The sequence below is a fragment of the Zootoca vivipara genome, chromosome 2 (assembly GCF_965207765.1).
Source record: "Zootoca vivipara chromosome 2, rZooViv2.hap1.1, whole genome shotgun sequence".
NCBI classification, from domain to species: domain Eukaryota; kingdom Metazoa; phylum Chordata; class Lepidosauria; order Squamata; family Lacertidae; genus Zootoca; species Zootoca vivipara.
In genome coordinates this window covers 85,668,828-85,685,864 of record NC_142584.1, presented here as the reverse complement: position 1 = coordinate 85,685,864, position 17,037 = coordinate 85,668,828, and the positions used below count along the sequence as shown (strand labels likewise).

General features: G+C 43.7%; 1 protein-coding gene and 1 non-coding gene across 2 annotated transcripts in view; one reads left to right on the top strand and one right to left on the bottom strand.

The window, feature by feature from the left end:
* Positions 1-13,682, bottom strand: part of FAM194C (family with sequence similarity 194 member C) — a 49,279-nt gene extending 35,597 nt beyond the window's left edge. The window contains exons 1-9 of the mRNA XM_035106520.3: positions 13,142-13,682; positions 12,116-12,226; positions 11,187-11,315; positions 10,566-10,650; positions 9,016-9,207; positions 6,508-6,660; positions 3,430-3,550; positions 2,402-2,533; positions 533-656 (exon numbers count right to left, since the gene is read on the bottom strand). Coding sequence (XP_034962411.1) covers positions 533-656; positions 2,402-2,533; positions 3,430-3,550; positions 6,508-6,660; positions 9,016-9,207; positions 10,566-10,650; positions 11,187-11,315; positions 12,116-12,226; positions 13,142-13,682 — 1,588 coding nt within the window. The remainder of the gene's footprint in view (positions 1-532; positions 657-2,401; positions 2,534-3,429; positions 3,551-6,507; positions 6,661-9,015; positions 9,208-10,565; positions 10,651-11,186; positions 11,316-12,115; positions 12,227-13,141) is intronic.
* Positions 13,683-14,591: 909 nt separating this feature from the next.
* TRNAK-CUU (transfer RNA lysine (anticodon CUU)) lies at positions 14,592-14,666 on the top strand. The gene has a single exon. It is a non-coding gene; the product is annotated as a tRNA-Lys (tRNA).
* Positions 14,667-17,037: the final 2,371 nt, after the last annotated feature.

The window sequence follows — 17,037 nt, the reverse complement described above, 5'->3', positions numbered from 1 at the left end:
CACCACTCAGCCAACACTAATCCAAAAGCATAGCTATGGCAGAGAGGTGCCTCCCATCTATTTCTGGGCAGAGAAAGTACATGAAATTTGAGTATCAAGACTGCCAGCTTTTCAGTCCCAGTTGTGAAGGTTACCCCTCCCTCTTGTTATGAGGGCAATTCCAGCACCTGTATAGGGCAACAGAGGGCTGATTGAAGAGCAGCCCTCCTTGCCTTCTGAGCATGCTCAGAGCTATTTCTTTGAAGACCCCATCTCCAAACAGTGCAAAGCACGTTACAGTATTTGTACTAGTCAGAAGAATAATGTGGTTGCTAGCTTGAGCTATCTTTTTGATTAAGAGAGAGCAATGGGAGACACAGTGTGAGTGTGGGTGGGTGTGTCAAGCTTGTACAATTATCCATTTGAGTTTTAATTTGTATCATCATGGTGGGTGTGGGTGGGTTTAGGTCTGTAAGAGAGATAGAGAGACCTCAGGATGCAAATTAAATGACATGCAATACGAATACCACATGACCAATAAGAATTACTGTACCTGAGATGATCAAAATACCATTTATAAATTGTCTCACTATCTTCTCAAACCTCTTTTTAATCTCTGTTAAGGCTCTGACCCATTGTCCTTCCTGGTCAGCACTTTCTATGCTTTTCCCAGTCGACTGTGGTAAGTAAAGAGAAAAGGAATTATTATTATTATATTTGAGCAGATGGAAATTTATCCATGGGAGAAGTGGCCCTTGCTGCATTTTGAGCTATTTGGAAATAAGGGAACATCCTCTGCTAAAATCCACAATACCAGCATGTACAGTTCAGCACTTAACCTTCCTCTGAATGCACCATAGCTGCCAAGTTATCCCTTTTTTTAAGGGATTTTCCCTTATGCTGAATAGGCTTCCTCGCGAGAAAAGGGAAAACTTGGCAGCTATGGAATGCACAAGGCAGTTACAAACTCTAGCAAATTTTACAAATATGGATTTGAAAATATTTTTTGTTTTCCTAACACATACATCAACAGTTTTGCTCTCAACAAGAAAAGGGAATATAAAATATACATACATATCTATATCTATATGTTGCGCGCACACGCACACACACACACACACACACACACACACACACACACACACACTGTATTTAAGAAGTGGAAGCAGTAGGGGGGAATGCCAGCTGGGACAACAATGAATTCTTAATCTAAAGAATGGCCCAATTAACACCAAGTAGCTGAGAAATATGTCATTCAGCCAGCCTATGAAGGCAGCCTGTGGGGTAATAAAGCATTTTAATGCAAAGGCTGTCTTTCCACAAAAGTGCATTCACAAAATAAATATTTAGAAGAAAGACCAGGAAATAGGCTCTTAAAGAAAGAAGGTTGCCTTTAATGCAGGTTTCAGTGCCGTTCCTGAGGGCTACTCTTCAAAGGTCAATGGGACTCCAGGGAAGCAATTTGAAAAGAGTCAAATGTGGCATACCTTCTTTTTATTGTTATTATTAAGAAAGAGGAAAGCATGGTTTGCTTACTCGCCTTCATAGAAGAGTTAGCTTTTGCTGATAAGCATAAAATCTGGCTACAGGGATGTGTTAGCTAAAGGGCACAGCACTCTAATGTGTGAGGCTTAAGGTAACGTGCTGGAAAACTTAGGACCAAACAACGCACGAAGCCAAATGTGCTCTTAGGAATCACATTGGTGGAAGAGTATGCACAGTCTGGTCACCTCACCTCAGAAAGGTTGATGTAGAGCTAAAAAGGCCTCAAAAAGGGGCAACCAAAATGATAGAGGGGGTTACTGCCGAGATCTGTGAGACAAGCATGAGGCATCCCTTGTGATGAGACATTGCTAGCAGTACAATGTGCGATAGCGTCACACAAAAATATCACCGCAAATGTGATAACGCTGCTGTTTCTTATCCGGAATGGAAACTGATTGACTAAACTGGACACTAAAATGATTCTCCTTCATCCTGTGGGTTGTAGTGGCACCTATACAGTTTGTTGTATGCTATCTTAAATGATTGTTCCATTTTAATGCTTTATGAGAATTTATTATGTATATGTGATTTGTATGTTAACTGCCTTGGGAACAGGGCCGTCTTAAGCATATCTGGCGCTCTGGCGCCGTGGTGCGAAGATCCCTCCGGTGCCCGCCCCGTTTCCTAGCACGGCTGTCTGGCGGGATAGATAGATAGATTCTATCACAATCTACAGAGTATGGCAGTAAGACTTTTGTATCCCAAAAAGAGAGATAACAGAAGGATTGATGTACTGGGGAAAATTAGACCTAGGACAAGTTTTCAAATGTTACTTCTAGAAATTTCCCTCAGGGTTATGAAAAAGTCAATGGACACGCAGTTACTGGATATCCTATTGTTACTTCCATAATGTTATTTCCATGCTGTGACTTCTTACCTGCCTATCAGTTTTGGATCTATGTGTGCATCCATCTCTTACCAAAGACAAGGTGATGCTTTCATTTTGGTCGGTGAAAGTAATTGTCATTGAACTTTGATTAACAACCTTGAGTTTTAGCTGTTCATTTATCTAAGGAGTAAAAGAAGAAAACGAAAGTCTTAGGGGCTGCTTCACACAATTGGCATTTGCCACTGTCATCATGCTTACAGGGTTGTATCCAAGGTCAGTCCTACTCAGAGCAGTCCCATTAGTGGACATGACAGACTTAATTTCAATGAGTCTTACCTGAGTATAATTTAGTTGGGTGCAATGCAAAGTGCAAAAGCCTTCTTTCCCACATCTAAAAGTTCCCTCAACTACAGTAGTGGTGATGAAATTGTATGGAAATGTTGCCCAAATTTGGGGTGCAGGCTTCACGTTACTGGATTCTGATGGGGAGTTCATTATAGTACTTTATGTCCACAGCAAACTCAAGTCTTGGACAAATGGGGCATTTGAGGTCCAAGCTAGATGACTTTAGTTGTGTGAGTGCACTCAACACCCAATGAGCTAAGCCATGACCTGGCTTGGTGTGTTATCCAAATCTAACCTCATGGATTCTCATCCAGACAACTCACAGACAAATCTTGATTACAGCTCATGGTTTATCTGGAGCAAAACAGACCACAAACCAGGGTTGAGATGACATGCTAAGCCAAACCATGTACTAGCCCCCTGCAGCACAGCAAAGGGAGGACAAAGGGAGAAGTTCAGCAGCTGTGATCTCATCTCTGGGAACCGTCACACAAGTGAGTTTGTGGCAACTAGCCCAGTGCCTGCTGGCAGTTCTGGGATTTGTAAAATGTGACTCTGGAAACCAGCAGAAACAAAGCATAAACTGGAATTTCTGCCTATAATTTCTCTCAACTAGAAGAACACACTTTTAGAGATCTTTGTAGAATTCTAGAGAGACCAACCACAGAGACGGCTATTCGAAAAATGTGAGATGTTAGTGGATTCTTTGGTCCGAGAGTTCCATTTGATACCTGATAGTCTAACGACTGCAGAATCTGGTTTTTGGAATACCAGCTCCAGTGCTGGGTTAAATAGCCATCCTTGTCTCTAATGCTCCCTCCTTCATTATTCATCATCAGCGCTATTGAACAGCTGGGTGAGAGGAAAAACAGTTAAACTATGCAATTTAATACTAAGGAAGAAGTTGATGGGAATACATACATAATAAAGATTCTGACTGTAGCGATTGCAATAATATTGGGAAATGCATAATAAGGAACTCAGTGGCCCAATTTTTTAATATCCTGAACTGATGTGATTGAACCATGATATTCATAGCCCACAATAGATGTTATAATACTGTTGCACACCTCCCCAATTTCCAAGCGGTATGAGATTCCAGAGGTTCCAGGCACCTACCCAGGGTTCATGTTTCTTTGAGAATGAGGCACAGTAGAGATTGTGGTACCTTTATGTACACACATATATAGCCTGAGCCTACAATGGAGGGGTTCACAGCATCAACACCCTAAAGGGTCTTGTTACTCCCATAGCCAGAGCCTTAGATTCAAACAAAAGCTTGCTGCTTTACTTCTAGGTCACATCACTGCCAACTCTCACATTTGTCTTTTTTCTAACTACAGTACCAGCCAGCTGGGCCACTACTTTTCTCTGGTGTGGAACCTAAATCCTTGCAGGCTTTCAGAAATGATTAAAACTGACTAACTAGCATGCATTTACATCATTGCATGATTTCTTCTTCTGATAATAAGTCAGGTGGTCAGTCTAACGATCGCTTTCCTTATTCCCAAAGGCACACCAGTCACTCTCCCCCTTTTTAGGGGTCCCTACTTTCCTATGGACAGAAGAGCCTGCCAGATCAGACTAGTTAGCCCATCTAGTCCAGCACCCTGCTCTCACAGAGGCCAAGCAGCACCCAAGCACAAGAACACTCTCCCCTCCTGTGGTTTTCAGCCACTGGTGTTCAAATGCATTGCTGCCTCCAGCCATGGCCTCTTTAACCCTGGCCTCTCAGTTTCCTCAGATCTCTCTATAGCTGCTGTGCTTTTGTTCTGGTTGCTCTTTACTCCCCAGGAAATATCACGTGTAACTGTTTCTGGCCTGCCCCTGTCTGGCTGCAGAGCTATGTTAGTTCCGCCCCCCCCCTTACAATCCCCTTTCCAAATCCTCATCACTCCAATGACCTTTCTCTCCCTGAGCAGTGCTATGTAGCGTAACCATTAGTTACACCCAGTGGGGTTATGCTTTTAACATCTGCCATTAGCAGCTTCCTATATCACACGGTTTAAAGACTGAGAAACGAGATAATTAATTAATCCTCCCTTATAAAAGGAATGATGGGTGCAAATCATGACAATAAATGACCAGTAACAGATCTACACTACTTGGTTTTAAAAGTCTACCATGAACGATAAGGCACATTTGATTTAATTGGGGTTATGGCCCTTGGCTTTTCCATCCATGTCACTGGCTAGTTATGTGACCTTGAGCTTTCCCTGTGTTTCTTGTTTATTCATCTGTAAAATTGAGATAATGCAGGCGCCTCTCTCACATGATACCTAAGCAGTCCAGGAAGTGAAGGCATTTCTATAAGCACTCATTAATATCTTTATAATCCTGAAGTTACTACCACCACCACTCAATCAACAGAGTTGAATGGTCTGAGCCTATGAGACATATAAACAGCTTGCTCTAGATGAGCATGGCTGGGGTCAGGATTACGGTACCAATGTGTGCTACTTTACAGAGGACAGTCCTCTGTTTGAAGGGCTTTCACAGGATGACAGTCCTCTACTCCCAGTACGTTTCCGAGCACAATTCAAAGTGTTGGTGCTGACCTTTAAAGCCCTAAATGGCCTCGGTCCAGTATACCTGAAGGAGTGTCTCCACCCCCATCGTTCTGCTTGGACACTGAGGTCCAGCAGCGAGGGCCTTCTGGCGGTTCCCTCTTTGCAAGAAGCCAAGTTGCAGGGAACCAGGCAGAGGGCCTTCTCGGTAGTGGCACCGGCCCTGTGGAACACCCAGATGTCAAAGAGAAAAACAGCTACCAGATTTTTAGAAGACATCTGAAGGCAGCCCTGTTTAGGGAGGCTTTTAATGTTTAATAGATTACTGTATTTTATTTTTCTGTTGGAAGCCACCCAGAGTAGCTGGGGAAACTCAGCCAGATGGCCAGGGTATAAATTATTATTATTATTATTATTATTATTATTAGTCTTCTGTTTGGGCCGTTTTGGTTCAAGTCCAGTTTAAAGAAAAGCAAGCTATAAGAAGGGAGACCAGCGGCCTTGAAACTACCCATCAGCAATGAACCCCTGAACAGCAGTCTGAGCAGGCACCCAGGTGAGCTGGTCACAGCCTTGCCCCCTATGGTGAGATGGATTGTGGCTAACATGTGTGCCTCCAGATGTTGTTATACTACAACCAGTCCACCATCTCTGATCATTGGCCATGGAGACTGGAGCCAATTAGCGCTGGAGTCCAACGATGTCTGGAGAAACAAACAAAAAATTTTTTCTTTTTTTCTTTTTTTGGTATGAGCTTTCGTGTGCATGCACAGGTTCCCCGTCCCAGATTACTATAGTAAATTATAGTAATGAGTTCTAAATACGCATCTATACATGTGTAAATTATATGCACATTGCGACCTTTCTGGTGATGCCCATCCTTTTTGGCCTAAGCAGTGATGCCCATGTGGTGGAGCAGTAGTGAGGTCGGGGCATGCATGTGCACCAGTGGGAGTGCCAGATCAGAAGTGTCAGCCCCACCCATTCACCCGCACAGCCCCAAGACTTGCCTAGGTAAGCAGAAGCAATGCCAGTGCCAGTTGTGAACAACTGAGCCAAGGTCAGTATAATTCAATGTGGGGTTGTTGTTTTTAAAAAAGAAATCTCTCAGTATGCTTTCACCACTGTTTTGAAAGTGCTGCTCCCTTCTTGTTTAGACATTTGGAAATAAGGAGAGTCCTGCTGGATCAGGCCAATGGCCCATCTAACATCAGGACCCAGAATCCACTGGGTACTCAGCTGTTGCACTTTTCCCCGCTACACCCCCTGACCAAACCTTTAGGATCAATAAGTGACACTCACCTGGCCTTAAAGCAATAGCGTATCCACGAATGGCCCTGAGACGTAATTGTACCTAGAAGCGTTTGACTAGGAGCATCCTGAAACAGAAGGGTGATGGTTTTTCCTAGGCAGCATATGGGAAACTGGTAGACGGCAACACTTCCTGATGGGTAACTTTGACATGGGTCAAGTAATATCACACTTTTTAGAAAAAGAAAAAGAAAATAAAGGCATTTGTCTAGCTATGCGTTGTGGGATTGTAGTGTAATAGTACAAGTTCACTGAGCTGGATCTTTGATGAGGGCTGTTTCCAATGTTACAAACTTGAGCAACCAACTGTAGGAACTGCCTTAAGGCAAGTCCTCAAATTAATACTAAAGTCATATCCAGTACTTTTTAAATAAAATAAAAAAATGAAAAGGTGCCGGCACTCACCATGAAGTTGTTACAGTAGCTGCCACACTTTTAACATTGTTGGGGGGGGTGGTACTGTGTGCCCTTGAGTACCCCTAGAAAAAACACACTGGGCATATCTCTGAATTATAAGGTCTGTGGTATTGACTTACTCTTGAGTCCTGACTACTGGCTTCCTACTCTAACCAGCTCCTTGTTCCCTGCAACTGATTCACCCCAGACTCTTGCCCATGGCCTGGTAGTGGGAGGGGTGAGGGCACAGGGGGGCACTTTAAAGTCCCTGCAAGTGCAAAACTAACACAGTTAATTATAGCCTTCTCTGATGCACTAGTTTTCCCCATGAAGGGAGATTAGCAAGTGCGTACTCTGTATCTGTAATCATTGTCCTCATAATTCTAGAGCTTCTTGCCTTCTTGTATCATTTTCATATGCAGATCCTTGCCAGATTGCCAGTGGTGAAGTTTTATTCAAGGCTGCTGAGTGTCTGATGAAGCATAGGGTGCCTCTGTCTGCGAAACAGTTTGCCTCAGAGGAGTTATTTCCCCAACATCTTCATAAGCACCGCAGCAAGGAAAAGAATCTATTAGCCAAAGTGATCAGCTAGAAAAAAGGGGGTATGTAAAGGTCTCAAAATGAGGCTTTTGTGTTTAACGCACTGTGTTAGAAAATGGAGACTGACAAATGGAGTCATTTGAACCACAGAACTGATCTGAAAGCCTGCACTGTCAGAGTCTTTCATTCTTAATTCCCAGTTTGGTGGAAAGATCAAATGGAGCATGTGCTTCTGTGAAACAACTCCAAATGAACTGCAGCCAAGTGGCTGTCAAGGAAGTTTGGGGAGGGAGGGAGGGAGGGAGAGAAGAGAAAGCAAGAGTGCAAAGGATTTGAAATAGCTTAGCTCTATGCTCTTGCAATGCAAGCAGAGAGGCTTCAGCAGCACCAGCTAAGCTAGCAGTACTTGAATTACATCACCCCCTTGCTTTTTTGTGCCATTGCTCCCTTAGCTACTGATCTTAGAAGGCTACAGTGCAGCCATTATTTGGCTGGCATTTGGGGAGGGGGAGATTCTTGGAGTGTGGCTGCAGATTTCATTAAGACTCTCTCCTCTGACCTCTTTTCCTACCCCAAATTTGCGGGAGGCAGTGCAAGACAGGAGTGCCTGGCGTGCTATGGTCCATGGGGTCACGAAGAGTCGGACACGACTAAACGACTAAACAACAACAAAGTGACATCCCACAGAAAGTGAGTCCGAGTCTTCTGCAAGCCCTCACACAACAGGGATGATGGGATTTCTGATAGTTTTTTGTTCTGTGGGTTTGCTCTGTCCTAAATTCTACAGCTCTCAGATGCCAACTTCACTAGGAATCTCAAATTAATTTCAGAACTGGAACGGACACACTTTGCTGCATGTTTTCTTCCGTTCACTCATTTGCATCCTTACATCCACAAGTGCAATGAAATTCCCCCTTCCCACCCCCTTTGTGCAGCCCCAACCACCAAATTTACTCTGGGTTCCCCCAAAGTGGTGCCTGGTGCCTATTGGTGCTGGTAGGGTAGAAGACAAGGAGACCAACAGCAGGTGTCGCTAGAGACAATGGCAGGCAGAGCCACCCCAGACTCATTGATTGTAACAAGGCAAGCAAAGAAGGGCAGACTCAGGTTGGTGGGGCACTAATGGAGCAGCCCCCACTGGCTTCCCCCATCATTCTTTGGAGGAAGCCCCATTTGTCCTGCGAGGCCAAGCCATGTCCACCTACTCCACTGTGGAGCAGCTTAAGATGTAGTGTGCCAAAGCGTGAGGGTTGCAGGCATCACTGATCAGCTGGTCAGTGGCCATTGTAAAGCCCAGCGCATCACGCCCGGTGCAGTTCTTTGCAGCAAGCCACACAATCAGCTGACCTTTAAACATTCCACTCCAGCACAGGAGGTTTGGCTTACATAGATAAACCGAACAGTCTAGACCCATTAAAGGTCTGAAAAAACTGCTAATCAAGAAGCCACACTGAATTTTGTAGCTGCACTCAGAAGAAGCCTAATCCTTGTACAGTAGGGATGGAAAAGAACAACAACCAATCCTATCTCCCAAACTCGTTCCCCATACATTTCCAAGGATACTACATCAGGGATGTTCCATCAGGAAAGGAAAAGAAGAACTTCTTCCCTTTCATACGCCGGACCTCGGAAGCTACTAGGGACACTGAAGCCCTTTTCAAGGCCTGAGATGGTGACCTATGGATTGTCATGTAATTTCTCAAGATTAGGGGTCTCGTATGGCCTTTTACTATGGCTGCATTCTTCTCTAGCGCTCTAAAAGGAACAGAAACAACAGCAGTGTGTCAGCAGAGTCAGGACTTCAGTACTGTAGGTTGATTTTCTTTAGTTAGTTAGTTAGTTAGTTAGTTAGTTAGTTAGTTAGTTAGTTAGTTAGTTAGTTAGTTTTCCACCTTTCATCCAAAGATCACAGGGCAAGGGGGGTGGGGATAAAAATACAAAATGAAATCACAAAATACATAATAAAACAATAACAAACTGATGTCATTTTCAGGATTATTATTTTCAATAGCTCTCATGTTCGGGCTGCCAGCAACTTTACAGAGCAAAATAAATGAAAGGGGCTGAAACTTAGAATTAATCCACACATATGTAAGTGCCACTTGGGAGAGGGAGTCTGAACGGAATGAGCAGGAGGGGGCGCCAACACAGCAGGCCTGGCTGGCTACATTTTCAAGAAAAGGCAACATCCACACCATACATTTAAAGCACTATCATACCACTTTATCACTCATGACTCCCCACAAAGAATCCTAGGAAATGTAGTTTGTTAGGGGGGTGCTGAAGGTTGTTAGGAGACCCTGTTCCCCTCACAGAGCTACAATTCCCAGAAGGGTTTAACAGCCAAAGACTTTTCTGAGTGAACTCTGGGAACTGTAGCTCTGAGAGGGAAACGGGTCTCCTAACAACTCTGAGCACCCTTAACAAACTACACTTCCCAATATTCTTTGGGGGAAGGCATGAGGCCTGTGACTGTTAAAGTGGAATGCAAGTGAGCATAAGAAGAACCTGCTAGATCAGGCCAAGGACCCATCCAGTCCAAGATCCTGTTCTCACAGCAGCCAACCAGATGGCTGTGGGAAAGCCTCAAGTAGGAACCCAGCACAAATGCACTCTGCCCTTCTGCGCTGCCCAGCAACTGGTATTCAGAAGCATTACTGCACTTGGTAACTAGTGGTGTGGATGGGGCCTGAGTAATACACATTTCCATCTAAAGATGAGGTAGCCCTAAGACCATTAATTCCAGAGTCAGGAATGGCTGAAATGTACCGCTAGGTTTGAGCTACAGTTGGGCTGTGGTGGGTCTAAAAACATTGTTGGCTACCGGTGCAAATCCCCAGTTTTGTATGTATAAAACCCACTGATCAATCCCTGTCCTCTTCAAGTAAGTCTCTCATGGTGCAGCGTAAGGAAAGACCAGTTCATGAGACTCTGGAGAGTTACGGCCAAGCAGAGAAGCAAATACAGGCCTAGATGGACTCTATATAAAACATCTGCCTAGATATCATCCCACTGCAGGTGTGGGGTTGCCGCTGAGCTTTCGACCTATTAAAATAACCCATGAGATTACCCTATAAAGATGTGTTGTATCCTAAACATTTGAAGATGCTTACATAGTCCGGCAAATGTCTCGGAGCAACTCCTTAGCTTCAGGGCACGGATCAAGTCTCTCATCGTAAGCTGGCTCTTTCTCCTTACCTTTAGACAGACATGGAAAACATATATATATATGGAGCTCTCCTAAAGTCATCCTGTAAATCTGTTAAATATTAAATTTATTCAATACAACCTACTGGATACTTTTGACATTTCCACATGGTGTTTTTGTAAGTTGCAAATAGCCTTTTGTACATTATACTGGACATCACTTTATCAAAACTGGAAGTCAAAATTCAATATTAAATTATTTGCACTCACCAGTAAATCACACACACACACACACACACACACACACACACACACACACACCTGTTTGTTTATAGGCAAATAGCCATGTGGATAGCCCTGCTGTACCAGCCCAATACCCGTTACACTAATGACTGCTACACCATGGTTATGTTGGCATATTATAGTCATGATGCTGTGCTCCTCCAGCAGTAAAGTCAAATGCAAAATGATACCAGTATCAAGGGCTAACACAGCAACAGCATTGCAACATGGGCTCCCAAGCACCTGTGGCAACTCTGCCCTACGGAGCATTTAGTATTCTCTCATTTTCTAGAAATTGTATCTACCTGCGCCCTTTTGCTGCTTGGTGTCTTTCAGAGACAACTGAAAGCAAAGACAGTTCATTGACATTTGCTGTATAAGCTGGGTGGTTGAAGAAACAGGAATCGCTGGAAGTATTGGCGCCATACCACGTCCTGCGGCAACAAAACGCAAACTGATGAGTTAAGAAGAATTCCTTTCCATTTCAGATTGTTTTAAAAATGAAAACACTCTGGAGAGCAGGAAGTAAAATACCTCAGGGGTAGCGCATCTGTGAAAAAAACCTGAAATATTAACCCAAATGGGCAGGGTGATAGAGCAGCTGCTTCAGGAAGACAGCTTACAATGTTTGGGGCTTTTTACGTCAGATCAGAGACATGATAGAAATTATGTATGGTGTACAGAAAATGGAAAGAGAAAGGGGCATTCAGTAAAGCTGAATGTTGGAAGATTCAACTCACACCAAAAAAAGTACGTCTTCACACACTGCAAAATAAAACTGTTAAGGGTGCAGAAAGTTATTAGGAGATCCTCATTCTCCTCGCAGAGCTACAATTCTCAGAGTGGTTTAACAATCCAGTTAGATGGTGGAATTGTTCTATCATGCATTTCATTTGGATATTTTATAATTGGTTTTGTTCTTGTAGGCTGCTTAAGAAGCCATTTTGGCATGTAAATCTAAATTAATAAATAAGAATAAAATAACATAAGAATAAAATATGCTGGCCTGGACTCTGCCACCTCATTCACATCTCGTTCTGGTGCATGCATACACCGAGGCCTCAGCCCAAGTGGTCTTGCTACCATACCTACTCGTTGGCCCATCTTCTTGGCACATGCAAAACTCCTGGGAACAAAAGCATTTCCAGCTGCAAAGGAGACTAGAGTGTAAACAGTTAAAGGAGGGGTGCTATCACAGGGTCCAAACACCTGACAACACTGTTTCTTCCCCAACCTCTCCTCCTAGGTTCTTTGGGTGTGAATTCAGCTGCATCTTCGCGTGATTTCGGGAACAGATTTTGGCCACCTTCCAAAAACCTCCTTGCAATCTCCTCAGCACCGGGGCCTGGGAAGGAAACATGATGGTTAGAAATTAAAGGTAATATTTGAACAATTGGGGTGTACATTTAGATAGATATAGATATAAAAGCAGCTACCATGCATAAAATAAGAAAAGTGTGTGTTCACAGCGGCAGTGGAATGCAATTTCCCACTAACTGCAGATAAAAAATACTGCTGAGTGAAACCATTGGTCCTACCACCTTGGTATTGTTTACTTTAATTGGAAGCAGTTTCCCAAGGTTTCTGTTATTATTACCAAGGACTTGGTATTATTAGTGGGAGAGGCCAGAGATTGAACCTAGAACCTCAAAGCAAGAATGAAAGCACTAGCCCAGGCATCCCCAAACTGCGGGCCTCCAAATGTTTTGGCCTACAACTCCCATGATCCCTAGCTAAGAGGACCAGTGGTCAGGGATGATGGGAATTGTAGTCCAAAACATCTGGAGGGCCGAAGTTTGGGGATGCCTGCACTAGCCCAAACAAATCTGGCCTCTTTACAGTCCCATGCCAAAAAATTGCATATAATTCATGAATGATAACTCAGCCTCTGAGTGCTAGCTCAGCCCAACTCAGATCTTACAGAGTTCACCCTGTACTCTCAAATATATGGTAAAGGGTGACAGGGTCTGCCCATGCAACACACATGTTCAATCAGATATTTGCAATGTGCCTACATTCACACAATGAGAAGGCAATAATCCACACAACCAAGAACCCTGGTTTTTGGTGTTTCCAACTGCAGGGACCATAGCATGTGCTGGTAAGCACATAACAGATACATGCTGCCTTCTACAACACTCCGCTTCATCCTGGAGGATGGTGCCTGCTTGTCTGATAAAGTTCAGGATTTCCAAAGAGATTACTAAATTCCCTGTGTAAATTGAAGACTGGCAGGAACACTTAGTTTAGATGATCTCACCAGCAGCTGCTTCAATCATTAGTTTCATCTTCATCTTCAGGAGTTCAGTGAGGAGATGGACAGACCGTTTTTGGAATTTGAGGAGCATCTGTTGGTCTTCAGATGAAGGGGTCACATAATTCGCTTTTAACCTTGAGGGTGTAGGACCCGCCTTCTGAGCTCTTGAAGTAGGAGTGGAGGAAATATCAGTGTCATCCATGGAAGCGAACTTGACCACAGGGCAATATAAACCAGCGAATGATTTTCTTGGTGGTGTCAACAGGAGCTCATCCCATGTAAACTCAAAGATATTCCTGACCCCTCGTGGCACATGGAAGCCCATTTTCCGCCCTATGATAAGCATTTGTACCATGTCTGCCAAAACTCTTGGTGCCGTGGCTTTGATTTGTGCATAGTCTACAGTTTTCACTGGGGAGACCCTTGGGCTGGGCTTCTGGTCAGCCTTTTGGTCACCCTTGGGATCAGTCTTTTGGTCTCCTTTGGAGCTACCCTTTGCCTCGCCTTTTTGGTCAGTCTTTGTTTCGGGTTTTGGGTCATTCATATCACCACTTCAGTTGATGTGAGGAGATCTTTAAAAAAATGTGGTGGAGAAGAATGTGTTATTGTGTTATGAATGCCTTCTACAGCTAGCACTAACACTACTTCACACATATTTATTTCATTTATATCCCACCTTCCTCCCAGAGAGCTCAAGGAAGCATGCCTAGCGTTCCCAGATGGCATTCTATTCACGTCAGCCAGATTTTCTTCCACAATATTTCTGCATCTTTCAGAGGACACCCTGGGACCCACATGGAACTTGGTCCTTTTCCAGAGGACCTGAACTCTACAATAGCTAAACAAAAAATTGTGGTGGGCAAGAAGAGGTTAGAGTTTGCCAGATGGATATTAGGGACAGGACAGGGAAGAATCAGGTGACAGAAGGGGCATAAACTAGATTTGGATCATCAAGAAATTGTTTGCTAGCGGAGGAAAGTATGTTGATTGACAAAGAGAAGTGCATTCTAGACAAATAAACAAATATAAATGTTTTGATTAGGGGTGTCTGTTATTTGAGATTTTATTCAGCTTGGGTCAACCAACCTAGACTGTAATCTTTACAGGACTCTTACAAAGTGGAAGCCTTTCTGAATCATTTGCTTTTTGATCCTGGGAAGACTATGCAACTATCCCCAGCCCAACCAGGTTATTTGTCAATACTGCGGGCTCATTTCTAGAAAATGCCTTCCCCATCACTTTTAAATCACCGTATTCAGCACTTTGAGTTCCTTGGATGAGCAGAAAACACACATATAAGAGACAGCTAGATAAAATGTGGGGAGGGGAGCTCAAATTTGGCCATCTCTCCTAGAGTCAAGCTACCCCGCTGCAGCAAGGCTTCCACCATATGGAGGTAGGAATGCTGCTTTAGAAGGCCCTGAGCACAAATGCCTCATGCTTAAAGAAAGCCTGCTGTGATAGCTCAGTTGGTAGAGCATGAGACTCTTAATCTCAGGGTCCTGGGTTCAAACCCCATGTTTGGCAATAGATTGCTGCATTGCAGGGGGTTGGACTAAGATGATCCTCGTGCTCCCTTAAGATTCTATGATTCTGTGCATGGTGAAACGATTCACAGGCTTTGGTGGTTTGGTTCCATCTGCAGCCCTCATATCAGACATACTCTTTTTGCTGCAACGGAGAGATTAACCAGTAGATTAAGCACACACAACCTTTTCTGTTTCACTGAGCTCTTTCTTCAGCAGTCAACAGGTATATTAAAGCTCAGCTCCAAGTTACAGTTTGAAGACTGTGACATCAAATGAACCAGCTGCAATGAAGAACAAGATGTGCATCTCTTCTGCTTTCTTAAAATTTAATCTAAAGATATGTATAAACTGTAGGTCCAATTCAGTCAAGCCACACTTAGAACCACTTTGTTCTGGTACTCTTAGAAGTACATCTTAAAAGAAACTGCAGTGGCCTGAAGACAGAAGCTGGCAAAATAGGCTTGAAGGACAAAAAATGAACTGAGTTATCATGTATAATTGAAAAGGCTATGAGAATTAAAACATGGAATTCAAGAGACAATAAAACTTCCCAGCATAAGCAGGCAGCCATGCTTTTTTTATTGCTCCTATGTTCACCAATGAGAAGTCCAAAAATAGTCCCAGGCATTTCAAGTGTGACAGATAAATTACCCTTGAATTAATTAGAAAATGCATCTGAAGCACTTTCTTAATTACAAAGTAAACTTTCAGCTGGAACTAATAAACTGTCAGTCTAAGTTTTATGGAAGTTGAAGTTTCTACAGCTAGCTAGAGGCTAATACCCTCTACAGAGGAATGGCTAATTCAGTTCAGCCTCCTTCTCACACAAGCCAACTCAGTAGAGACTTCTTTTGCACTCATTTAGGGCTTGCTTTGAAATCCCAAATGGAAAAAAGCAACCAACATATTAGACGGGCTGTCCAGTCCACCCACCTGAACCACAAGAAGACAACATGGTTCCCTCCAGATGTTGCAGACTACAACCATAATAATTTTATTATTTGTACCCTGCCTATCTGACTGGGTTGCCCCAGCCACTTTGGGCAGCTTTTGACTGATATAAAAGCACAATAAAACATCCAACATTAAAACCTCCCCTTTACAGGGCTGCCTTCAGGTGTCTTCTAAAAGTTGGGTAGTTATTTATCTACACTGCTTCTTATATACAATTCTCATCATCCCTGGCCAGCATGAAGAAAGTCTTCTCAGTGGTGGGTCTTCACCAGGCATCCCCAAACTGCAGCCCTCCAGATGTTTTGGCCTACAACTCCTATGATCCCTAGCTAAAAGGACCAGTGGTCGGGGAAGGTGGGAATTGTAGTCCAAAACATCTGGAGGGCCGAAGTTTGGGTATGCCTGGTCTTCACCATTGGAATGCACTCTCTAGGGAGGCCCACCTGGTACCCTCACTTCTACCATTCAGACACCAGGCAAAAACAGGGGAGGCTGGTCCATTAGGGAAATGGGTTGCTGTCCCAACCTCCACCTGCCCTTAGCCAGACCCCACCTGATTTCCTACTTATGAGTCCAGGTAGTGTCGCTGTCATCTTCTTCCTACTTAGCATCAGTCTTGCCGTTGTAGAACTCAGGAGGGAGATGGCAGCAGCCAAAACTGGAATTATCCTTGTGAGTGGCTCAGGCTCCATCTACTGTTGGTCTCCATGCTTTCTGCCCCCCCCCAGCCCTAATTTACTATCTCTGATTGGACAGTTGCTGCCCAGTCCGTACAGTTAGACTGGGAAGAACCACATGGTCACTTCTACTTCTGACTAGGGATAAGTATGCAGGAAGCCAGCATAATTTTTATTTTATTTTTTAAATGCATTTGTATTCCACCCTTCCTCTAAAGGAGGTCAAAGTGGTGTATATAGTTCTCCTTCTCCCCAGTTTTATCCACACAGCAGCTACCCTGTGAGGCAGACTAGGCTGAGAGACAGGGATTGGCACAATGTCACCCAGTGAGCTTTGCGGCCGAGTGGGGATTTGAACCCTGGTCTCTCAGGTCTCATTCTGATGGGCCCTAGATAGTTTGGAATGTGTGTGAGATAGATAGATAGATAGATAGATAGATAGATAGATAGATAGATAGATAGATAGATAGATAGATAGATAGATAGATAGATATAGACAGACACACAATGAACTGCAATGCTTTCAATGAAAGGCTTTGGATTACCTACTGTTAACCGCAGATGTTCCAAGAGTTGCAGCAGCAGTTGAAAGTTGTGTGGAGATGCTGAACATTCCATATGACATGCCCATTCTTGCATCATAATAGGAGAGAGCACTGTTATGTAGATTCTCACAGGGAGGTTCAGGCCACTTACTCAAGGCCACTCTGGGCAAGAATGAGCTGCAGCAGCTCAACTT